Source organism: Pagrus pagrus, assembly GCF_965226575.1.
Source record: "Pagrus pagrus genome assembly, chromosome: 3".
Classification (NCBI taxonomy): domain Eukaryota; kingdom Metazoa; phylum Chordata; class Actinopteri; order Spariformes; family Sparidae; genus Pagrus; species Pagrus pagrus.
The window spans coordinates 26639585-26659401 of record NC_140187.1 but is presented as its reverse complement, the minus strand read 5'-3'; the positions used below and the strand labels follow the sequence as shown (position 1 = coordinate 26659401).

Here is a 19817-nt window from a genome sequence, read left to right as displayed (position 1 = left end):
GGCTAGTTTGACACATAAGAGTTGATTTCCCACAACTGCTCTGTTGTTGTTAGCGGTGCTGGCTCAGGTGTGTGTGAGTAGACCAATCAGAGCAGACTGGGTCTTCTGGAGGGAGGGGTCCTTCAAGAGACAGACAGAGCAGGGATAGATTGCTGCAGCACTGGACAGTATGAGAAAACTGATGTGATTTTTTCAGCACCAAAGCATGTACACCTATTCTAGTAGTGACCACAAATAAAATTACGAACCTAGAAATGAGCATAATATGTCTCCTTTAAAGCTTCATCTCCACAAGCCTAGACTTAAAGCCGCTATGTGTTGGATTTGAACATGCCTGATGTTTGCGCCCTCCCAGTGGTAGTATTAATGAAGAAACTGTTGCAGACAGCAATTCATGCCTCTAGCCCCCACCCACACACATGCAGCCACCAGGGGATACTGATGATTAATGAGCTGAAGCAACAGACAGTTTTCACCAGGATTGTATTTCAGATACACTTGAATCACATAGAAAGTCTACACACAGTGGCTTTAAGTTCACTGCTTTTTCTTTTAATTGTTCATAAAGCGGTGTGTATTTGCGCACTGAATTACTGCATCTTTATTTTTTACAATGGAATCATGTATTTTAAGTGTTAGTACGAGGCATGAAGCAGAACAAACCCCCCTTGCAATTACCCAGTTAATCTTTGGCCCTGTTTTTTTTAATATGGCTCTTTTTCTAATAAAACACACGCAATTTCTTCCTTTGTTGCATCTCAGATGGAGTAGGAGAGCAGTGTATGGGGTCAGGAAGTGTATTTGTGTCCATTCCTGTGATTTCAATTAGTCAGCTGAAGCGCCAAAAAAAAAAACCCACTGGGGACTTAAAGGGATTTAATCCTCTCCGGCTGTGTGTCTATCAATTAGCCACACCATTAATCCCCACGGCGTAATCTCATTAGATAGAGCGCCTTTAATGAGACACCCAGAGAGAAGGCAGAGAGGCAGGCAGTAAGAGAGTGGAAGAAAAATGAGGCGGAGGCCAGGACGCAGGTAGGCCGTGTGGAGAGGCGATTAGTAGGATGGAAGAGAGGGGTCAGCAGATGGGGGGAGGGCGTGGAGGAAGTGAGATTCAAGCTCAGCAGGGACAATGCATAACATTTAGAGAATGGCTTCAAAAAAAGGTTAAATATGAGGTAGAGATACGGAGTGCTGCTTAATCATGTGTTGTCCACTATGGCCGGAAATTAGAGGAGTGGGCAATGGAGAGGTAAAGAAGACAGGGTCAAGGGTGAGCAGAGCTGATGGAGCATACTGGGCTGGGTAATGAGAGGTGCTTTGATTCCTCATGCACAGTGGAGTGTCCCAGTAATGAGAACACCCCCTAATAAACCTAAATTAACCTTTACTGTAATACAAAAGTGAATTCTGCTCAGGGCCTGGCAGAATTACAGACCTATGTTAATAAGGGAGCCATCAGAGGTGGACGCCACCGCTCTGAAATAATAATCAAGTTGGTTAAAGGTCATCTTGGTCATAACTACTCGGTATAAGATAAGGAGATTAACTTCAGGGGAGGTTTCTTTGATGGGTTTAGCTCAACTTCTCTTGGTTTCCCAGTGGCAGTGGGCAGACTGAAAGAAGAAAGCAAACTTAAGTTACCCCCTTGATAAATGGCGTATATACACTGAAAGCTTTGCTGCTGGCTTGCAGCCAGTGCCTTGTGTGTTGTAAATAAAGTTCTCCTCTTCAAACATGTCCAAGCCTGGCTCTTTTCATTTCCTCTCCATACAGCTAGTGGGTCTCTGGGGCTGTTGCTGGGAGCGGTCCAATCTGAAAAACACCACCGGATGTTGGTTCTGATGCCGGCTGCGTGATCGACCGTTCACAGTTTAGTGTTGATGTTGCTATTCAGGAAAGGTACCGCCCAGGATGGCGCTGGCTCTGCTGGCTGCTTTTCTGCTGACACCACTCTGAGCCTACTGCTATTTCAGGACTCAGTCTAAAATGAGATCAAAGCAGCAGAATAAATTTGATGTTCCTGCTGCAAGTGGGGGAGAGAATATCTACTGTTTAACGACCAGCCATTTATGATATGGATGGCTGGTCCAGTGGAGACACTCTGCTATTATAAGACAGGATGTCCATATCAGTCAGGGCTGAAGCACTGTCGGTGCACTATCAAACTGCATTTGAAAAGAGCATTTTCTACTAATCACGGTTGTGTTTTGTAGTGTGGTATCAATAAAAAGTCATCCCCAACATTTATTCAAAAACTAAGTTGCTAGTTACCGAATGCTGAATACTCAAAGGTATACAGGTAGCACGCACCGATTTATTCTGGCCTTGTCAACCAGCATGCAAGAGTTTTTTGGCAATATTCATTCTCCCCAGGGGATGAATCCAAACATTGATGATCCCCAGACTTTTCCTTCAGAAACACAATACATTTTTGGTTTTGAATAAAACTGTTGAATTGATTGTCATTCAATTTGGTAGAGATTCATGTTGCCCTGAGGATGAATTGTTATACACTAACTGCAATTTCTTTTGGTTTCTGAGGTGAAGAATATGTCAGAGTCTCTTGCTTAATAATTTACAAAAGGATCTGCTGCGGCAAACAACAATGTCCGTAAACTTGAGATAAAAATACCACCCTGCATTCACGTGGCTGCATGGAAAGGAGGGAGGGGATTGCTAACTGCAAACTGACTTAGCTAAAACGAAAACAACGCTTACAGCAGCTTTAATTCTGATTCTGAAATAACTGAACAGCTTACCAATTCATGTATCATTCATTTATTTCACTGAACAGAGGAGGGATACTGTGATACTTAAAGTGGAAATAAACGGCTTTTCAACTTTCCCTCCCCCCATAGCGTTTCCCTGTGTTTTTTCTCTTGGCACTGCTGTTGCAAAGGCAGCTTTAGCAGCATGGATACCGCTAGCACGCTGGCTAATGTCCATAGCAAAAAACAACCATAACAAGCCCAATTTGACCCCAATCTCTGAGCTATGAACAGGCAGGGTAAAGTCTCAGGTCCCAGTGGTAAGAGTAAACACAAAGCAATGGGGGAACAAACTTTGACACAACCCCAGTGTTGCGTGAATGCCCGCTCATTCTTGTTTTACCTTGGTTTCTATCACCTTTCCTCTTCACCTTCTTTGGCTCCTCCGTCAGTGCAGTGCTTTTTCATTTGCAGTGTAGTTTCCACAGTTATCCCAGTTGTTCCACTGTTATCTGTGGATAGTGACCGGGGAGAACAATGCCTCTTCCTGTTTTGGTTGCGCAATGGCAGATGCACTTACTTTTTTTGCCGTAATGCATCCTTCATTCACAAGGAGTAATACATACCCCGTGAAAACAAATTGGTAAATGGCTTCTGTGGCTCCCCTCTGGGAAAGGATGAAATGACACACATCATTAAGTTGCATTGTGGGAAATGTAGGATCAAGTGTTTTTGGAGCCTGGCCTAGAGAGTCAAACTGAGGATATCTCTGCCTTCTTCGCTCTTATTGTTGTGATTATCTCAGCCCTATGAACATGCAATAGTAGATGAGGACTTTCATTTAATTGGAATTGTACTCATTACTGAGCATCTTCAATACTGATAACTGAACTCTCTAATGATGAGTTTTGAAACTAATTCTGTGAATGTTCACACAACCACCCAAAACTACTTGTACTTGTCCTGTTCAGAAATCATCACCATGAATGATGCATCACGGTATATCGCCCTGCTGTTATTAGTCGACATACTGAACCTCAGTACATGAGGCCTGTGCTGCGTGTTGCTGCTGATGCTGAGCAGCTCTGGTGAGGCCAACTTCTCCGTGTGATTACATGCTAGAGTGCAGTTGGAAATTCGAGCTGCATCCTCGAGCAGAGCGGCTGCTCTAATCAACTGGATGTAATTCCTCACCTTAGCCACAGGTTAAGTGCCTTCCCCGGGACACTGGCTACATCTCTAAATGGTAGGAGATGATTCCTTCGCAGCCAAGTCGGTCTCTGGTGTCCTTTAGGGTACAATCAAGCTTCCATTCCCATCTGCCCCTCCATTTCCCTCTGTCAGCATCACTCCAGGAAGACAGGCCTACACTTACCATGAATAATGGATGTGCAGCACAATCATTAGTATAAATAAATAATTGCCCGCCACACGTGTGTAACAGAATGAGTCGTGTAAATGTAATGATGATATTACTGTAACACGACGGGGAGCAATGACAGCCTCTGTGGCCGTGTGCCCAATGTAAGCTGATTAGTCGCAGCTTGATGACTCTGTTCTTATATGTGTGCGTCTTATGTTTGGACTCCTTTTTCCCTTTAAAGAGAATAATTTCCATATGTGACACGGTGATTAGCCACCAAAGAGATGACACTTTTCATACATAATTCATGTTTGTCTTTCTGAAGCTTATAAGGCGCTTCAAGGTTAGGTGAATTAATCTCGAACGGTATCTCATGGTCATTCATACTCAGTTTCGTATGGTTGTTTGTTTGTTTTCCCAGATTGAAAATGTTGGGGTATCTAATTGGTAACATGGTCTATTTTTCAGCAGAATTTTGCAACTTTTACCTGTGCCAAGAAAGTTCTGTTTCCGGTCTGGTTTCTTTTTCTTTTTCTCTGTTTGTTAGCAGGATTTCAGAAATAATACTGGCCCTATTTTCATGAGACCCAGTGGAGTCGTGTAGCATGGGCCAATGTACTGGAGAGCCCATTACGTTTTGGAGCAGATCCGAAAAGCAGGGCGGGTACATACATTTTATTTCACTTTGTGTGGTAGAGCATTTGGCCCTGGTGGAATAACTGTCATACATCTAAACATCCAGCTGATGGAAGTAAAGTTCAATTGTGACAAAACACAGCCAACTGTGGAGATATGATGACTCCATATCGACCTACAGTAAATGGGACAGCTGACACGTGTGTTTGCTTAAACTTCATACAGAAAGCAGTCATTACTTTGCACTTGCACATATCATGCAACTAATTCTGTTCAAGTCTGAAGTCCATCACTTTGGTCGTGACTGAAATATCTCAATACCTCTCTTTTTCTGTGCCGAGGTGACGGCCATGTTGGTGTTGGTGACGTATATTGAGCGAGACAACATAGTTCACTTCACAATGATATTTTACTATCTTAACATGAAACCGCAACATTCTTAACTTGCAAAATTATCTTTAAATTGATAAACATATGTTTAATTCATGGTACAATTCGGGATCAAAAGATCAGATGTCTCTTGCCAAGAGGCTTCTTCAGTTGAACTGAACTGAAGAAGCCTCTTGGATGAGAGGTTAAACACCTTCAGGGAACTGAAACACATCCAGCTGCCTACGATACAGCACTTAGAATTACCATAACCTGGATGACTGAGAGCCTTCATCAGCATACTGTGTCCACGGCTTCACTAAACTGCCGGCATGGCTTAAGACTTTTAGTTTTGTATTGTCTGTGCCTGCCTTCCATAGTGTACCACACTGGACACTGGACTCTTAAATTAGTCAAACAAGTTGTTATGGAGTCTTGAGGATCACAGTAAGATCAATATACAACCCAGATAAGAGATAAGAGGAGACACAATCTGAGATCTGTGTTAAAATGCAAAAAGCCGTTTTGACTTCCACATCCGCCTGTGTCTTTAGAGTCTGGCGCCTGAGCTTGTTTGTTCCGGTGTGTGTCTGAATGTGTGTCACACATATCTCTGTGTGCACCACAGGTGTGTAGGCTCAACACATTTTGGTGCCTCATATAGGAGATGACTTTGTAAATGGAGATGTTCCTCTCCTGTGGGCTGACACTGCCTGCTGCTTGACCTGATTCAGCTCCATTAAAGAGGCCAACAGGCTATTAACCCCCGCATCAATACCTCACAGGTTCAGCCGCGCTTACAAACCCATTTCAGCAGCGGTCATAAACACTGGTCTTATTATAGTATCTCTGGGCCAAAGCACAGTGCCCCGGTCAACCCCATAACAAAAGAGTCCTAAAGTCAGCATTAACCTCGGCAAACAAGGGCACACGCGCACAGGAAATGGACTTGCGCGGGGGTGTAAACTAATGAACTGTTGTTGCATGTTATATTTCAGGGTCTGATTCGTCACGAAAGGCTGAAAATCATTCACTTTCATTCCAGGATAAAAGTGGTTATAGGCTGCTGGATTTGTGCATCTTAATGGATGATAAAGTGCAGCGACTGGATCGCAGTGTGCCACATCAGTTCATCCAAATCACATTCTCGTGTCCCTCCTAGGACAGAGTTTTATTCATAAGCTCAAAGCTTAATCAACAATATGCAAGGAGGCGTTGAAAAGGATCAAATTAATTAACTGACTTTTAGTATTGCATTTGTCTCACAGCGTGAATACGGTGGGATTACGAATGGAATTTGGAATTCATTGGTTTGAGAAGGAAAGTCGATGAAAAAAATATCACAACCTTCTTATTCATCTGGCTATAGGGGTCTCACCTCAATAAAGATTTCCCTAACTATCCGATTCATGTAAGTAATGGGGGCCGGGGGAGCTTTCATCGGCCTCTAACCATCATTAAAACTGCAGAGCCCCTCTGTGAGCGTAAACAAGCAAAGAGTTTTAGTCCGGAGACTTATCATAAAAGTGCAAGAGAAACACCCTGCTGAGAAGAGCTATCTCGGAATCAGACAGAAAAGCACCCATAGCTAAGTACAGACGAACAGTGGCAGGCATGAGCGCGCGCACACACACACACACACACAATAAACTTGCTTTAGATACGGTGTGTTATATAATCGCACCGTGGGGTGAAAGCAAAAATGACAACACTGAATGTAACAAATTAACAACAGGCCCCTTTAATAAATGTCATGGAGGGAAGCAGTGATGTTACTCCTCTCTTCCGCCCTCTGGCAGGCTCAGGGTGTTTACCCAACACCCTCAGGTGCAGTGACTGAGATGTCGCTAGGCAACCGCACCATCCCTGTTGTTGCTCTGCCTCTGGCACTCAAGTGGGAGCTTATGTGGACTTAACTCTGAAAGAGCGGCAGTGTTGAGGAGTGGAAGGGGGATTACCAGGAAAAATATTGGATTGGGTTGAGGCACGAAGGGAGAAGGGCGAGGCCTAACCTGAATCACCACCGCCACCAGACAGAGACGCTGTGAGGGACTGTCAGGCTGGTCCTGTACTCACAACCCAAAGCCTGGTGTTTATCTGGCTCTGCTGCGTCTCAGCAGCACAATGCTGTGATATTATTAAAGAATCCAGATTGTTTTGTCTTTTTTCTTGGCCAAAGCAAAATGGGAGTGCTAGACAGGTTAGTGTGTACCTGTGTGTGTCAAGCAGAGCAAAGCATGAACGTGTCAACAATAAAGTCAGCCAAACGTAGCCGGGTAACATGAAGTATAAAGAAGAAGCTGCAGCTCCAGTCCATGTGAGCTACAGGAGAGTCCTCTAATTTGGTAAAATGAGCTATTGCCACCTAGTGGCTCCCAGATGTACTTTCGTTATGGAAAACGAAATTGTGGCTCATCACCACTGATAGCTCCAAATATACACTTATTGTTCCTCTTTGGTGGACACAGATACAAAAGCTGCTCGCAATCATTGTAACATCAGGCTTCCGTCCCAGTGGCACAATGGCCTAATTATTTCCAGTCAATGCTTGTTGTGAATGTTCGCAGATGATGTTGCAGCTGTTGCCAGTGCGCCGTGTGTTGGGCTGATAATGGAGACGGACTCAAACAAGACAACCCAACAAAGAACAGCACAGACTGGCAGCAGACTGTGTGTGAGTGTGTTTCATTCTGTGTGCTCTGCTCATGGGAGTTGGGCTCAATACACACCTATGTAGACCCAGGGGACACACACACTGTGTACTACATGTGGCTTTGCAGATGTTAGAGGATTAAGTGGAATTATCTGTAACAGGTAGAGTAAGAAGGAATTAAAGGCATTCAGCTCATTCACCTACAAAGCCTCAATATCCTCAGTGCCACATGCAGCACACACACAGGTGTTTTAATAATGCAATGCTGCCACCTAGTGCGAGGCGATGAAATACAACAAACCCTGTTACTGTAAAATCATCATTTATTCAAACTTTTCAATAGAGAAAATGTGTTTTTCTTTATGCTGTATGGGTAAATTCTCAATTCTATACAAAACTGTGTGTAAAACTTTAGGTGTAACATTTACAAATATACAGAAAGAGGCTCCAGTTTGTTTAGCTGGAGGACACTGTAAGTCACTATTAAAAGAGTAAAAATGTATGTTGGTGGGCAGCTATAAAAATAGAAATCAGCTTCCAGGAGATGTATGTTTGGTATAGCGATACAGGTTTACAGCCTTCTGAAAACAGTTTAAGTTTGAGAAATCAATACATGTTACACTCATTTTTAAAAGAACAATTTTAACAGATTAAAAACAAAGAACACACCTCTCTTCACACATTTTGAAAACATCCTACGCATGTAAATGCATTTTGTTTTGAATTTAAGCTACACAAAACAACTGAGGTGTCACATGAAATAAATAACTAAACATTAATTTAAGCTTGAGTTTAGTAAATAAATATGCTGAACAAAACAAAAATCAAATGAAGTGATGGAGATGGCAGACACAGAGCGAGCTACTGCTTCGTGAGTTACAGAAAGGTTAATTGCTTCAGGATGGCTATATGGCTTATTCATAGTTAGGAAGGCAACTCAGTAGGTTACACAGTCTGGAGTTCAAACTAATTCAGTTGACAAAACAAACATAAAATTATCATTCAATATAATTATTGGTGGTCTATTAAAACAAGTGTTGATTTCCATTGCTTCAAAGCCTAACGCACACAAACAACTAATCAAAAAATAAACTGTACTGTGTGACAGTGCATACTAAGTCATTTGTTCGCACAAAAACCCTTCCTCAGAAAACATGTATCCATTTTTTGCACTTTCGTGAAAAACAAGTTCAACAGGGTAAATAAAGGGACTGTAGACCATGACTGCTCTGAAAGACAATAGGCATTATTTGAGGAGAGAGGTAGAGAGGCCATCCAATATGGCTACTACTGTATTTCAGGTTACTGTATAACTGAAAGACCTTCAAATGTGCCAAGTCGCTGCTCTCCTCCTCTTCATTTATAAGAGTCTCTTATACTCTCTCTGTGGTGGGAGCTGTTGCTCTCTCCACACACTTCACTTCCCCCCCATCCTCTCTCCTCTCTCCTCCTCCTCCTCCTCTTCGTCTCTGACATCAAGCCTATTTGAGAAAGCCCTTGTAGAGGAAATGGGAGTGACTGGTAAATCTCTCGTTCTCCAAACAGAAGAGCAGGTCCCTGAGATTGACACGCGTGATGCGCTGCCGTGTGGGTCTGGAGCCTGACGAACCAGCGCCACCAGACAGAGAGGGGCCTGATCCTGATCCCTGCAAGATGAGAGATGGGGGAGGGTGTGACAGCGGAGTGGGTATGTGATATTTGGAGGAGTGGTTGGAAGAGTAAACCTAAGATTTAAGAAGTACCAATACAACAATGCAAACATACTACCCTTCAAGTAAAAGAACTGAAATGTTATATATCTGCATCCTATGAGGAACTAGCAGCTAGAGATGACAGATAAGGTGTAAAAAGGTTTAAATCAAACTGCTAATTGCTGCACCGAGACAAGAGAGTCAAATATGTCGTCGTCGGTGTGAGCAAACACGTAACTACAAGTTATGAACTTCTTTTTAAAATACAAAAATGTCAAAATTAGTTCTTATCCGTATCAGCCAAGATAAGTAGGTATTTATCGGTTATTCGTATCATAGTAAAGTCGAGGTATGAATCAGCATTATATGGAAAAATGTGTGTTCAATGCAATAAAACAGCATAGAGCAGGTGAGAATATTAGCATAGATGCATGTTGGTTAGTGAGCCAAAGTTGTCAGAACCTTTTCTTCTTTCTTTAAAGTCGATAGTGTTTTAAGATGAAATAGATATTTGCTATCATAAATATTCTGGATGAATCATAATTCCATAGACCCTATCAAGGCCCTTTTTCTAAGATATCAATGCCTTGCAGATCATTTAGGAAGCACTGCAGTTATGACGACAGTTTTTCTGGTGTATTTTCATGAATTGTAAGTATTTCATAAAGAAGTCTACATCATGAAAGGCAGCAGAAAAGAAAAGCATTATCATTGAGAGGCAGGGAAGGTGTATGAATTAAAGTCTTTAAATGGCTGCAACCTTGGTCAAAGCGAGTTAATAAAAGAAGTGATATTAAACATTTCTGTCAGCAAAACAGAAAGTACACAGAGCCATTTACTGCAGTGAACTTCTCTGATCAGGCTCTGCTCGTGTAATCGCTCCCCAGTGAATCCAAACAACCATAAGAGATGCAATGTGGAGAAAAACAAACCACCAAACAATAACAATACAATGCAGCAGAACCAACACACGCATAAAGGATGTATATGGAAAGAACAAGTCAAAGAGAGCCAACACTGATGGGAAAGAAAAATCCAGAAAGAGATGTAGATTGTGGTCGAAGGAGAAATCAATTAACTCAACCAGTAACAGTGACGTGTAGCAGGTGGGATACAAGCTCAACTGGCAGCTGCAGCACGGTGAGTAAAGGTTTGTTATATTGTCTCAGTGTATTGACTGAAAGTGACAGGTGCCTTTTTTCCAATGTGATTTGTAATTACAAGAGTCAGCTGACTGTGTGCATGAGTACTGCGGTGTGCTCTGCCACAATTAATGAGCCGCTTCATTCGATTATTTTCTCCAGATACGTGACAGCACAGATGACTGGCAGCAGGTTCCTGTCAGGTTAGTGTGAGCTGTGTGAACACGTGTGTCAGTGACAGCTCGTGACCAAATCAACTTTGTCTGTCTGATAGAGTTACCAAAGAGAAGAACTGATTGTTGAAAAATAGCTATTTCTGTAAAAAATATTTTATACTGTCTGATGTTGAAGCGTGAGTCACATTTTGAGTGCCATGCGGATAACTGTTAGGACAGAGGTTAGAGACAGTTACCCCAGAATAAACAAGACTACATGGGGAATATATTTTGTTTAGCGTTACCTCAGCTGCAGCAGAGGAGGATGGAGAATCCAGAATCTTCCTCTTCTTCCTAGGACCGATGGCTGCCAGAGCCGTCAGGTTGGCCTCCCTCTGTCTCATCTGAGCCAGCTCCTGCTGCTGCATCTGGACAATACACACATACCAACACAGTAATCAAGCACACAGCGCATAAACATCCAGAAACAAAGACAAGTCATCTTTCTTTATCCTACCTCTTTCGCCTTCTGTTTCAGACGCAGCTGCTCTGGGTCCTCTTGCCGAGCTCGAGACTGCAAGGCCAAAAGCAAGACATTAATAACTGATGCTGGCAGACGGTAGACCGAAGCCCAGGTTGTGTAGGAATAGCAATACTCTGGACTTTGCAGGTGTTTGAAAATTAATGAGGTCCAGTCTTCATGAATATCTCCAAACTAGAATGACATTGAACTCTTTCTGAGTTTGAAAAGCAGATTTGACATTAACTACTTGCTTTGGCGAAGCCTGAAGACTACTGAAGAGTACATTTGTTGGACGCTGTTCGAGTTAAATCTTAACAGGTATCCTGCGGGTAAGTCAAAATTAAATGCAGGCGACCTTTTGTCAAACTTTAGCTGCAGGATAACGGAACATTAAATAGAGGCCGAACAAACAAGGACAAAGCTACCACATTATCTTTAAATATAATCAGAATTTTCACAAATAGCCCTTATGACCTATCATTTGGATGTCCGTCAGTAACCCTTTTCACACAGAGACTCTGCATTATCGGCGCAGCGAAGGCTCACCATTTCTGTGGTGTGTCAATTCATACAGCAATCCAGCGCTGCTGATCCAAAAGAGGCGTGACGGTACACATCATGACGTTGAAATCTGTGTGGTTTTTTTTGTGTTTCCTCCTGTGTCAACCTGTTTATCTAAACATGTACCCGTGGACTGTTTATAATCATATGGATGCTGTTATAATATGTTGTGATTGAGATCCCGACCCATCATACATCCTGGAAAGTGACAAAGTTACGTTTTTCGCTCTAGATTACATAATTACATAATTGCCATCAGTAAACAGGACGCTGTCTGACTTTCTCACTCGCAGGGAGGGCTGACCGTCGCGGTGATATTTTTCAAGACAGTAACTACAACAAAACAATAGTGGAAGGAGACAAACACTTGGTGAGTTAAACTTTTTTGCCGGGGACAGACAGGGAAAGGGGGCTAGTGACACTGTACCTTAGCTGCCTTTAGGAGGATCTCTCTCTCCTGCTCCTCCTTCCGTTGTTTCTCTAACTGGTCCAGCTGCTCAAAGAACTTGAGCTGAGCACGAACATCACTGCTGTGCTCGTGTTTGTTATCCTCCTGCAGACAGATAGTGTTAAAAATGTTATGACAGAAGAGACAAACGTATTACAGAAAGAAATAATTGTATAAATGTGAACTCAGTTAAGATGTATCTGTCGTTTTCATCCCAAGAACACTGTTAATACAGTAGACTGTTTAGTGTCGTAGCATCAGTATAATTTGTCTGCAAGAATCTGGTTAAACCGTTGGGGGGATATTTACACAAGTAGTGGAGTCTCTCCTTAACATTATTGTAAACAAACCTTGAAATTGCCATTTTTATGCTGGGCTACTTGGGAAACTTTTTCCAGCAGGTTCTGGAGCCGCTGCTGTGTAGCATGGGAGACGTAGTTCACCACCTCTGCACCCAGGTCTGTCACACCGTACCTCCTGCCTGGAGAAAAAAGATACAGCAAGACGTGTCGAGGCTTAAGGGGGTGGATGGATTCAGGGTTATGTTGCATTTCAAAAATGTTTTACGAGTCTCACCAATCTCCAGCATTCTCCTCTGCAGCAGAGCACAGGAGAGAAAAGCCTCGTCCTTACATGAATGTGTCACCACTCCCACCAGACCAGAATTGGTTGCCAGGATATTAGCACTTTCCTCTGATAGGTTCACTCCGGCCATGGAGGCCACATCATTAATGTCGTCGTCATCTCTGCAAACATAAATGCAGTTAGGCAAACCTGAATACTAAAGATCATGAAATACACTGATCAAAATCAACATTAAAAAGGACTAATACGTGAAGTGAATAACATTGTTCATCTCATTACAATGCAGTGTTCTGCTGGGAAACCTTGGGGGTCCATACATGCAGATGCCACCCTGACATGCATAAACTATGCTGCAAAAACTAGTCCAATCCACAGGTGGGCCTCCATACATAGGACTTGGTCCAGCACTTCCCATGGATGCTTGATTGATTTGAGATCTGTTAAAGTTAGAGGGAAGGTGGAGCTCTTTGTCAGTTCATTCCTGAGCAGTCTTTGTTGCGTGGGCAGGGCACTTTGTCCTGCTGGGGGAGTAGGGGGGCACCGTCGTCATGACGTGGTGAACCTGGTATGAGGGTGGTGCATGTCAAGTGGCATCCACATGGATGCCAGGACCTAAATTTTTCCAGTAGAGCATTGCGCTGTTGATGATGGATTTCATTCACTTGTTCACCTGTTAGTCCTTGATGTTGTAGCTGATCGGTATATGGTCTTGAGGTGGCATTACAAAAAAAGCATTGAAACTTGGAGAATGATGATTATATGTGATTAATTTGTCCAGCTTCACATTTTTGAAGCTATAAAGGTATGATGACAATGACATTATACAAACCTTCATTTTTATGATGCTGGACAAGTTAGAAAACTTCCCGAAAGTTAATTTTCTACCTATAGATGATGCTAATATGAAAACCCATGTGATTAAGTAACATTTATTGTAAAACTGATTTGAATTGTGTTATTTCTAGTCTTACTTGAAAGTGCCACCCGCCTCTTTCAGTTTGTTCCTTTGAGCCGGGGTCAAGGCTGCAGCTAAAACTTGCTTGGGAACAGGTGATGACTCCATCTTCACAGGAACTAGCAGAGACACAAAATCACAATATATAGTACAGGTCACCCAAAGAAAGACACAAACGTGCACAGACAGATGGTGTTATTATACTCCTTTTCCACTGGTCAAAAATCCCACTTCAACCTGCTAAGATCGGGCTTTGACTTTAGACCCGGGTTTACTGCAGAGTCAATTGACCCAGGTGTTTTCCACCTCACCTCGGCTTTGATCTAAACTAAGACCAGGGTGAACACGCTAAATTCCGCCGCGCAAAGTGATGACGCGTCATCAACATCCGGTGGTGGCGCATAAATAAAGAAGGAATTTTGGATGCATCTTTTTAAGGATGTTTTACTATTGGACACAGTGTCGGAGGTGGAGCCCCAATCATTCCTATTTAAATACCTGGATCGCCGACCAAGCCAGCTAACTTCCGGTGTAGTGCCAGTCTAACTTGAGGGGGGATAAAATAATTTAGTTGTGCGGCTCTTCTAGACTTTCCAAATGTTATTGGACCAAATGGCTCAAATTATGATAGCAAAATTAGTCATTTAGCGGGGGTTGTCACGCTCAAAAGAATTCATCAACTGTTTTACAGATGCTTCTTTCACGATTTGGTCTATTGGTGTTTTCTCTTCTGTTACAACTGTTTCCGGCGCATTCGTGACATGAAACGTGACGTCAGTGGCGTACAACATGATGCTTCAGATAAAAATCACAGACGGGCTGCCTTGCCTGCGGGAAGTGGGAATGAGGTCAATAGGTGATTTTTAGCAGGTTGACCCATGTTTAAAAAACTAGCGTAGACCCGCTAATTTTGGTGGAAAAGTGGTATTAGACTGACATGCTCACCTGGCTGCAGCTCTTTAAGCTGAACCTGTTGCTGTCCAAGCATGATGCGACCAGGGGCCTGATTCCTGAGAGTCACCATGGGGGTCGTCGGTAAGGTTACCTGAGGTCTCAGCATTGCTCTCTGCTGCTGAGGCTGGAGAACCTGCAAGGGTGAATTCAAATGCTAATGATGTAATTACTAGCAGAGTGGCATGTATGCAGAGAAAAATCGAAATATTTGCAATGCAATGCAATTTGATATAACTTCCAGATTTTATAGATTTAAGTTTTAGATTTGATTTAAGTCAACATTTGAGATATTAATTAATTGGTTTACCAGTGAGGAGGTCTGTCCTGGTTTGCTAACTCCTGGCTGGAGCTGGGGCCTGCTGACTGGAGCAGTGAGGCGGGGGGCTGGGCTGCCCAGGACCACCGTGCTGGGGGTGGGTGAGGTGGAGGAGGCTGGAGCTGAGGCCAGCTGGGGGAGCTGACTCTGCTGGATGAAGGCTGCTGAGTCTGGGGTGAGCTGTCTCAAGGCTGGGAGGCTTCTCTACAGAACACAAGCAGGTGGATGAACATTACAGAAATGAGCCTAAAGATGAGATAGTGTTTGCTGTGGCCCAGATAATATGAAAGACATTTTACAGCATATAAGTTTTCTTACCTTGAGGAAAGGCACAAGGTAAGGTTGGGGTGAGGAGTTTAGCTCTTTGTATAATCTGCTGGTGAATTCCTCCGCTTCCAGTTTGCCTTCCTAGTACAACATAAATGCATATAGAGCTGGGAGTGAGAGATGCTTCTCTTGGCTGAGGGTTTTCAACTATTAAAGGCTAGCTGGGTGTCCTTCAGCTCTCATTTGTCAACATCCTTGCTAAACTTAAAACATGTATAAAATACAGCAGGTTCATGTGTGTCTCCTGTGTGTGCGGCTCACTCACCAGCAGGTCCTTGACCAGCTCTCTCACACTGGCTGCAGTCTCAGTTGATTGTTTCCCAGTGGATGCCAGCTTGATCAGTGTAGACAGGAAGCTCTTACATTTCTTCACATTCTCCAATGTCTCCTGTCAAAAAACACAGAACATGTTGTGATTTTATAACAGATTATGAACAAATTCAAATACAAATTGTATAATACAATTATTATATAAATAATAATTATACCGTAAATTTCTACTTAAGAATGATTGTCATGAACTCTGCAGTAGACTCCGAGCTCTATCTGATTCCTCTGGGCTTAGCACAACTCACTTTGCTCACTGTTACTGAGGTAACTGTGGTCCCAGCTGTTTGGCTGATGGTCCTGGGGGTCATTCCTGGTACTGGAGCCCCAACTGAGCTCTGAGAAGACAGAAATCAACATCATAACATGTTATTTGGTTTGTTGATTCATTTCAAAACACACTTTTCAAGTCATCACAAGAGAGACTTGGTTTTAGAGCTGTTTCAGAGTTGATCAAGTGCATCACACTTCAGGTTCCTAAGAGGAAACAGGTGCACTTCCTCAAGAAACAGAAAATACTTAAATGTGTTGGTTTTAAGATATTAGGAAAAAAGTCAGTGCTCCAGCTGTATTACTTGGTCATTTTGGGATTGTTTTATGCAAGACTTGAAAACCTGCTGATGCATTTTCGCAGCTGATATGACATGCCCGACCACCTCTGTCTGATTGGCAGCTGCTGCTGTCAGCACCATCACTGTTGGCTGGACAAAGTCCCATAAAAATAAAAGACAGAACCATCAATGTTTTAGCAATAAAATCAGTCCAATTATTAACTGTGCAAAAACTTTGCTAATTTCATATTTGCAGTTTCATGTTTGTCTGAAGCGAACCTGAACTGAATTTGAGTAACCTTTGCAATTGCTGTGTTATATTCATCTAGAACACTACATTTCAGCTTTAGTAATACATTGTATGCCATAGAGATCCATGTAAATGCATACGTAGGTTCACTGTTTTACAATAACAAACCTACATTAATTTTGCTTTCCCATCTTTTTTGCACCTAATAGAGGCATGATACTGTTAAGAGTCCAGTATTTCCTGAGACCTCTGCCTACTGGCATTTATAGAATATCTCTTTATAAATGCATATAATTCCTTCAAATCTTTTAACTCCACTGTAGTAAATCCAGGAAACAAGGTTGAGGATTACTAATAAACCCAGGCAATTAAAAACAACATTTATTCACCTTAAAATATATCAGAATAAATAACACATTCTCAAAAAATGAGAGCTTGCATTCATTTCATGGTGGACATGCATTTAGATCCCACTAGCGTCACTTTGACACACAAACTTGTAATATTAGGGTGTACTACAATATAATATTATGCTGACCTAATTTCAAACAGTTAACATTGTATCACCCTTCAGTCTGCAGCCTTTGCAGGACACCAAGCAAACTGAACATAATCAGTAATGGTTCGACACCAACAGGTGGGGTTACCTGAAGGACAGGAGGTCTGTGAAGAGTGGTGGTCGCAGTGAGGGACGTTGGAGTTGGACAGGCCTGACGGATGATGGTGCTGGGAGCCACCTGTCTGCTGATGATGGTGTTTCCAGGAGCCTGAGGGGAGACACAAAGCATGACATGATGTGCAACACCCAGTTCCATCAGACCAGAACATAAAATCTAAATAAATAAATAAATAAAAAGCTATGTGTCCTCAGCCAGATGAGTATTATTAATACTGGACAATAACACACAAGCACACTACTTTCCTTATAAATACACAAGATAAAATATATCCAATATTTTACTCAACAGGTGTTTCCCTGAGCGGCAGGAAGGCAAGCTGAATATGGGCGAGATATTATGATTGCCTTATTCCTAGGGCAGTCTGTGCAATCTTACCTGGCCAGAAGGCATGTTTGTTGGTGTAGCCGGCCGAGGTGCTAGGCCTCCCTGCGCCTGTGCCTGCATCTGGGCCAGAGCCTGCTGAGGAATCATCAGCAGCTGTCCACTCTCACTGCGTACAAGCACCATCCCTGACGCAAGTCACAAAATGTGTCACAAAAAGAGACAACTTTAATATAATGCTGAATGTAGAATCGTCTGTTATCACCTGAAAAACTACTGTTGAGTGTGAACATGATCAATTCATGTAAGTGGTCACGATCAGTCACAACAGATCAGAGGTTTGGTGTAATTGAAATTATCTGTCCATTATGAGAAACCACTGACTTTCTCTGTGTTCTGTACAGGATCATCATTGTTCAATAAGGATATAATCTCTCAATGTTTATTTTTACAATACTGAACGGGGCCATTGAAAACGAAACCAATGTGGTCAATCAAGTGTGGGAATAACTGCATGTTACAGTAAAGAGTTGTGACTTCACTCACCCGGCGGGAGCTGGATGTTATGTACACTGGGCTGTCCAGGGGAGGTCAGGGGGAGCCTTGGGGCCAACATCTGAGGCGTCGCGGCTCGGATCCCGCCTGGACCGGCAGCCACCGTCACCGGAACCCGGGGTGCGCTGGGAATGACAGCCGGCTGCGGCGCTGACTGTATTATTGTTGTGGGTGGCTCTGCCTTGATTATGTGCGACCCTGCGCTCACAGACACCGAGTTGGGGGACTGGCTATTGTTTACGAGCGGGGTTTGAACGGTGATACCTGTCTGACCTGTTGTACTGGCCACAAAAGCAGGGCTCGCATTATTGTTCCCATTAAAAGTCGCCCCAGACCCCGCGGTACTTTGCATAGGCGGCCTGATGAGTGTCACGGCGGGTCCTGTAGCCTGGTTCACAGGCTGAGCTGAGGCGACAACACTGGAGTTCATGAGAGGCGCCTGAATGACACTGTTTGACGGGGGCGTTATCGCACCGGCCAGCCCTTTAGACATCACTGGTCCACCGGTGACAGCTGTGACAGATACCGCGGCGCTGCTGCTGTTACCAGCTCCACTTGTCACAGTCGTTCCCCCGAGAGGGGCAGCGCTTCCCGGATTGTGAGAGTTCATAGTTTGGCTCCCATTGAAAGTCTGCGCTGAGTATGAGCCTACTTTCCCCTGGTGACTGGGGAGAGAAGTTACACCGTCACCAACAACAAGTGGTTTGCCAGGGTCGTGTCCCGTGCTGGAGTCCGTGCTGGCCGTCGATGCATCCATAATAGTAGAACCATGGGGACCTCGTTATGGTGAGACCCCCTGCGCTTCAACTTGTTTAAAAGGAGCACAAACAACCTCCAGTGTGATGGGACAGGACTCTAACACAACTACAGTTTTCTCTGTCAGCTCCGGCGCTTGCTTGTCGTGTATACTCAGAGAGACAAAGAGGAAAACAACATTAGTAGTTACAGCGTACCTGCTTCAGCAACCGTCTTGACCAAGTCCCAGCTGGACATTAGCTCGCGCTACCCCCTTGTCCCGGAACTATAGCTATGTAATTACCGGCTGTCTCGTGCCTACCCCAGTGGTTGTTGTGACTTAAGAACAACAGTTGTGACTCTACAGACTGTACGGGATGACAAACTACCGCTTTATTCACCTCTGTGTGTAAAAAAGGCTCACCCAGCGGCCCGGAGCCAACCGCCATCTTCACACTCCTGCGAGCTTGTGAGAATTGAGGTACTTACCAACTGACATGCGCGTGCGCACAACAACTAAACCGCTCCGTGCAGGGACTTCGGCGAGCTGTGATTGGCTGATCCACATTCTAAAAGGCGGTACCAATGGCTTCAGCTGTCATTCCAGGGGATGCATTAGACGGAACAACATCGTACCGGAGACGAAATGTTTTCACCAAATATCAAATCATCGCCGGCGTGTTTATGCGATCACGATCACTTTTCCGTTTCAGAATTGTACCGTGCGTCTCTTAGTTGACTGAAAACGAGGTTTACGACAAGCGAACAAACCACATTTCAGAGTTTAAGCACTCTCGATGCGCTGTGCAAGATGGCTGCAGTGTTTTGGCCAGCGAGTGAAGTTGCTGTTGTAAAGAGGCGTTTGAGGGCGCCCCACCCTCCTGTTAGAGAGGAAACATTGTACTGAGCTGTCAGCAGGATTTAGTGTGGTTTAACCGCTCACGTGCTCTGACTTTAAGATAAATGCACAATACAACCTTAAAGTGTGTGTTTATTTTTACTTTCATTG

General features: G+C 43.5%; 1 protein-coding gene across 1 annotated transcript; it reads right to left on the bottom strand.

The window, feature by feature from the left end:
* Positions 1 to 8037: 8037 nt before the first annotated feature.
* taf4a (TAF4A RNA polymerase II, TATA box binding protein (TBP)-associated factor) lies at positions 8038 to 19284 on the bottom strand. Its single transcript, XM_084348925.1, has 15 exons — positions 18065 to 19284; positions 17573 to 17706; positions 17165 to 17284; positions 15965 to 16054; positions 15655 to 15777; positions 15381 to 15470; positions 15054 to 15266; positions 14738 to 14879; positions 13809 to 13911; positions 12829 to 12998; positions 12603 to 12733; positions 12232 to 12357; positions 11238 to 11294; positions 11026 to 11148; positions 8038 to 9378 (listed from the first exon to the last, which is right to left on the bottom strand). Exons 1-15 carry the CDS (start codon positions 18828 to 18830, stop codon positions 9214 to 9216), a joined length of 2553 nt encoding a protein of 850 aa, XP_084205051.1. The 5' UTR covers positions 18831 to 19284; the 3' UTR covers positions 8038 to 9213.
* Between the last annotated feature and the right edge of the window lie 533 nt (positions 19285 to 19817).

Excerpts from the sequence above, each read along its gene's own strand:
- taf4a (XM_084348925.1), bottom strand. The coding sequence starts at position 18,830 with ATGGATGCATCGACGGCCAGCACGGACTCCAGCACGGGACACGACCCT. Across the intron at positions 12,999-13,808 it reads GAGGCGGGTGGCACTTTCAA|AGATGACGACGACATTAATG; the intron begins GTAAGACTAGAA and ends TTATGTTTGCAG. Across the intron at positions 12,358-12,602 it reads ATAAAAATGGCAATTTCAAG|GAGGATAACAAACACGAGCA; the intron begins GTTTGTTTACAA and ends ATCTGTCTGCAG.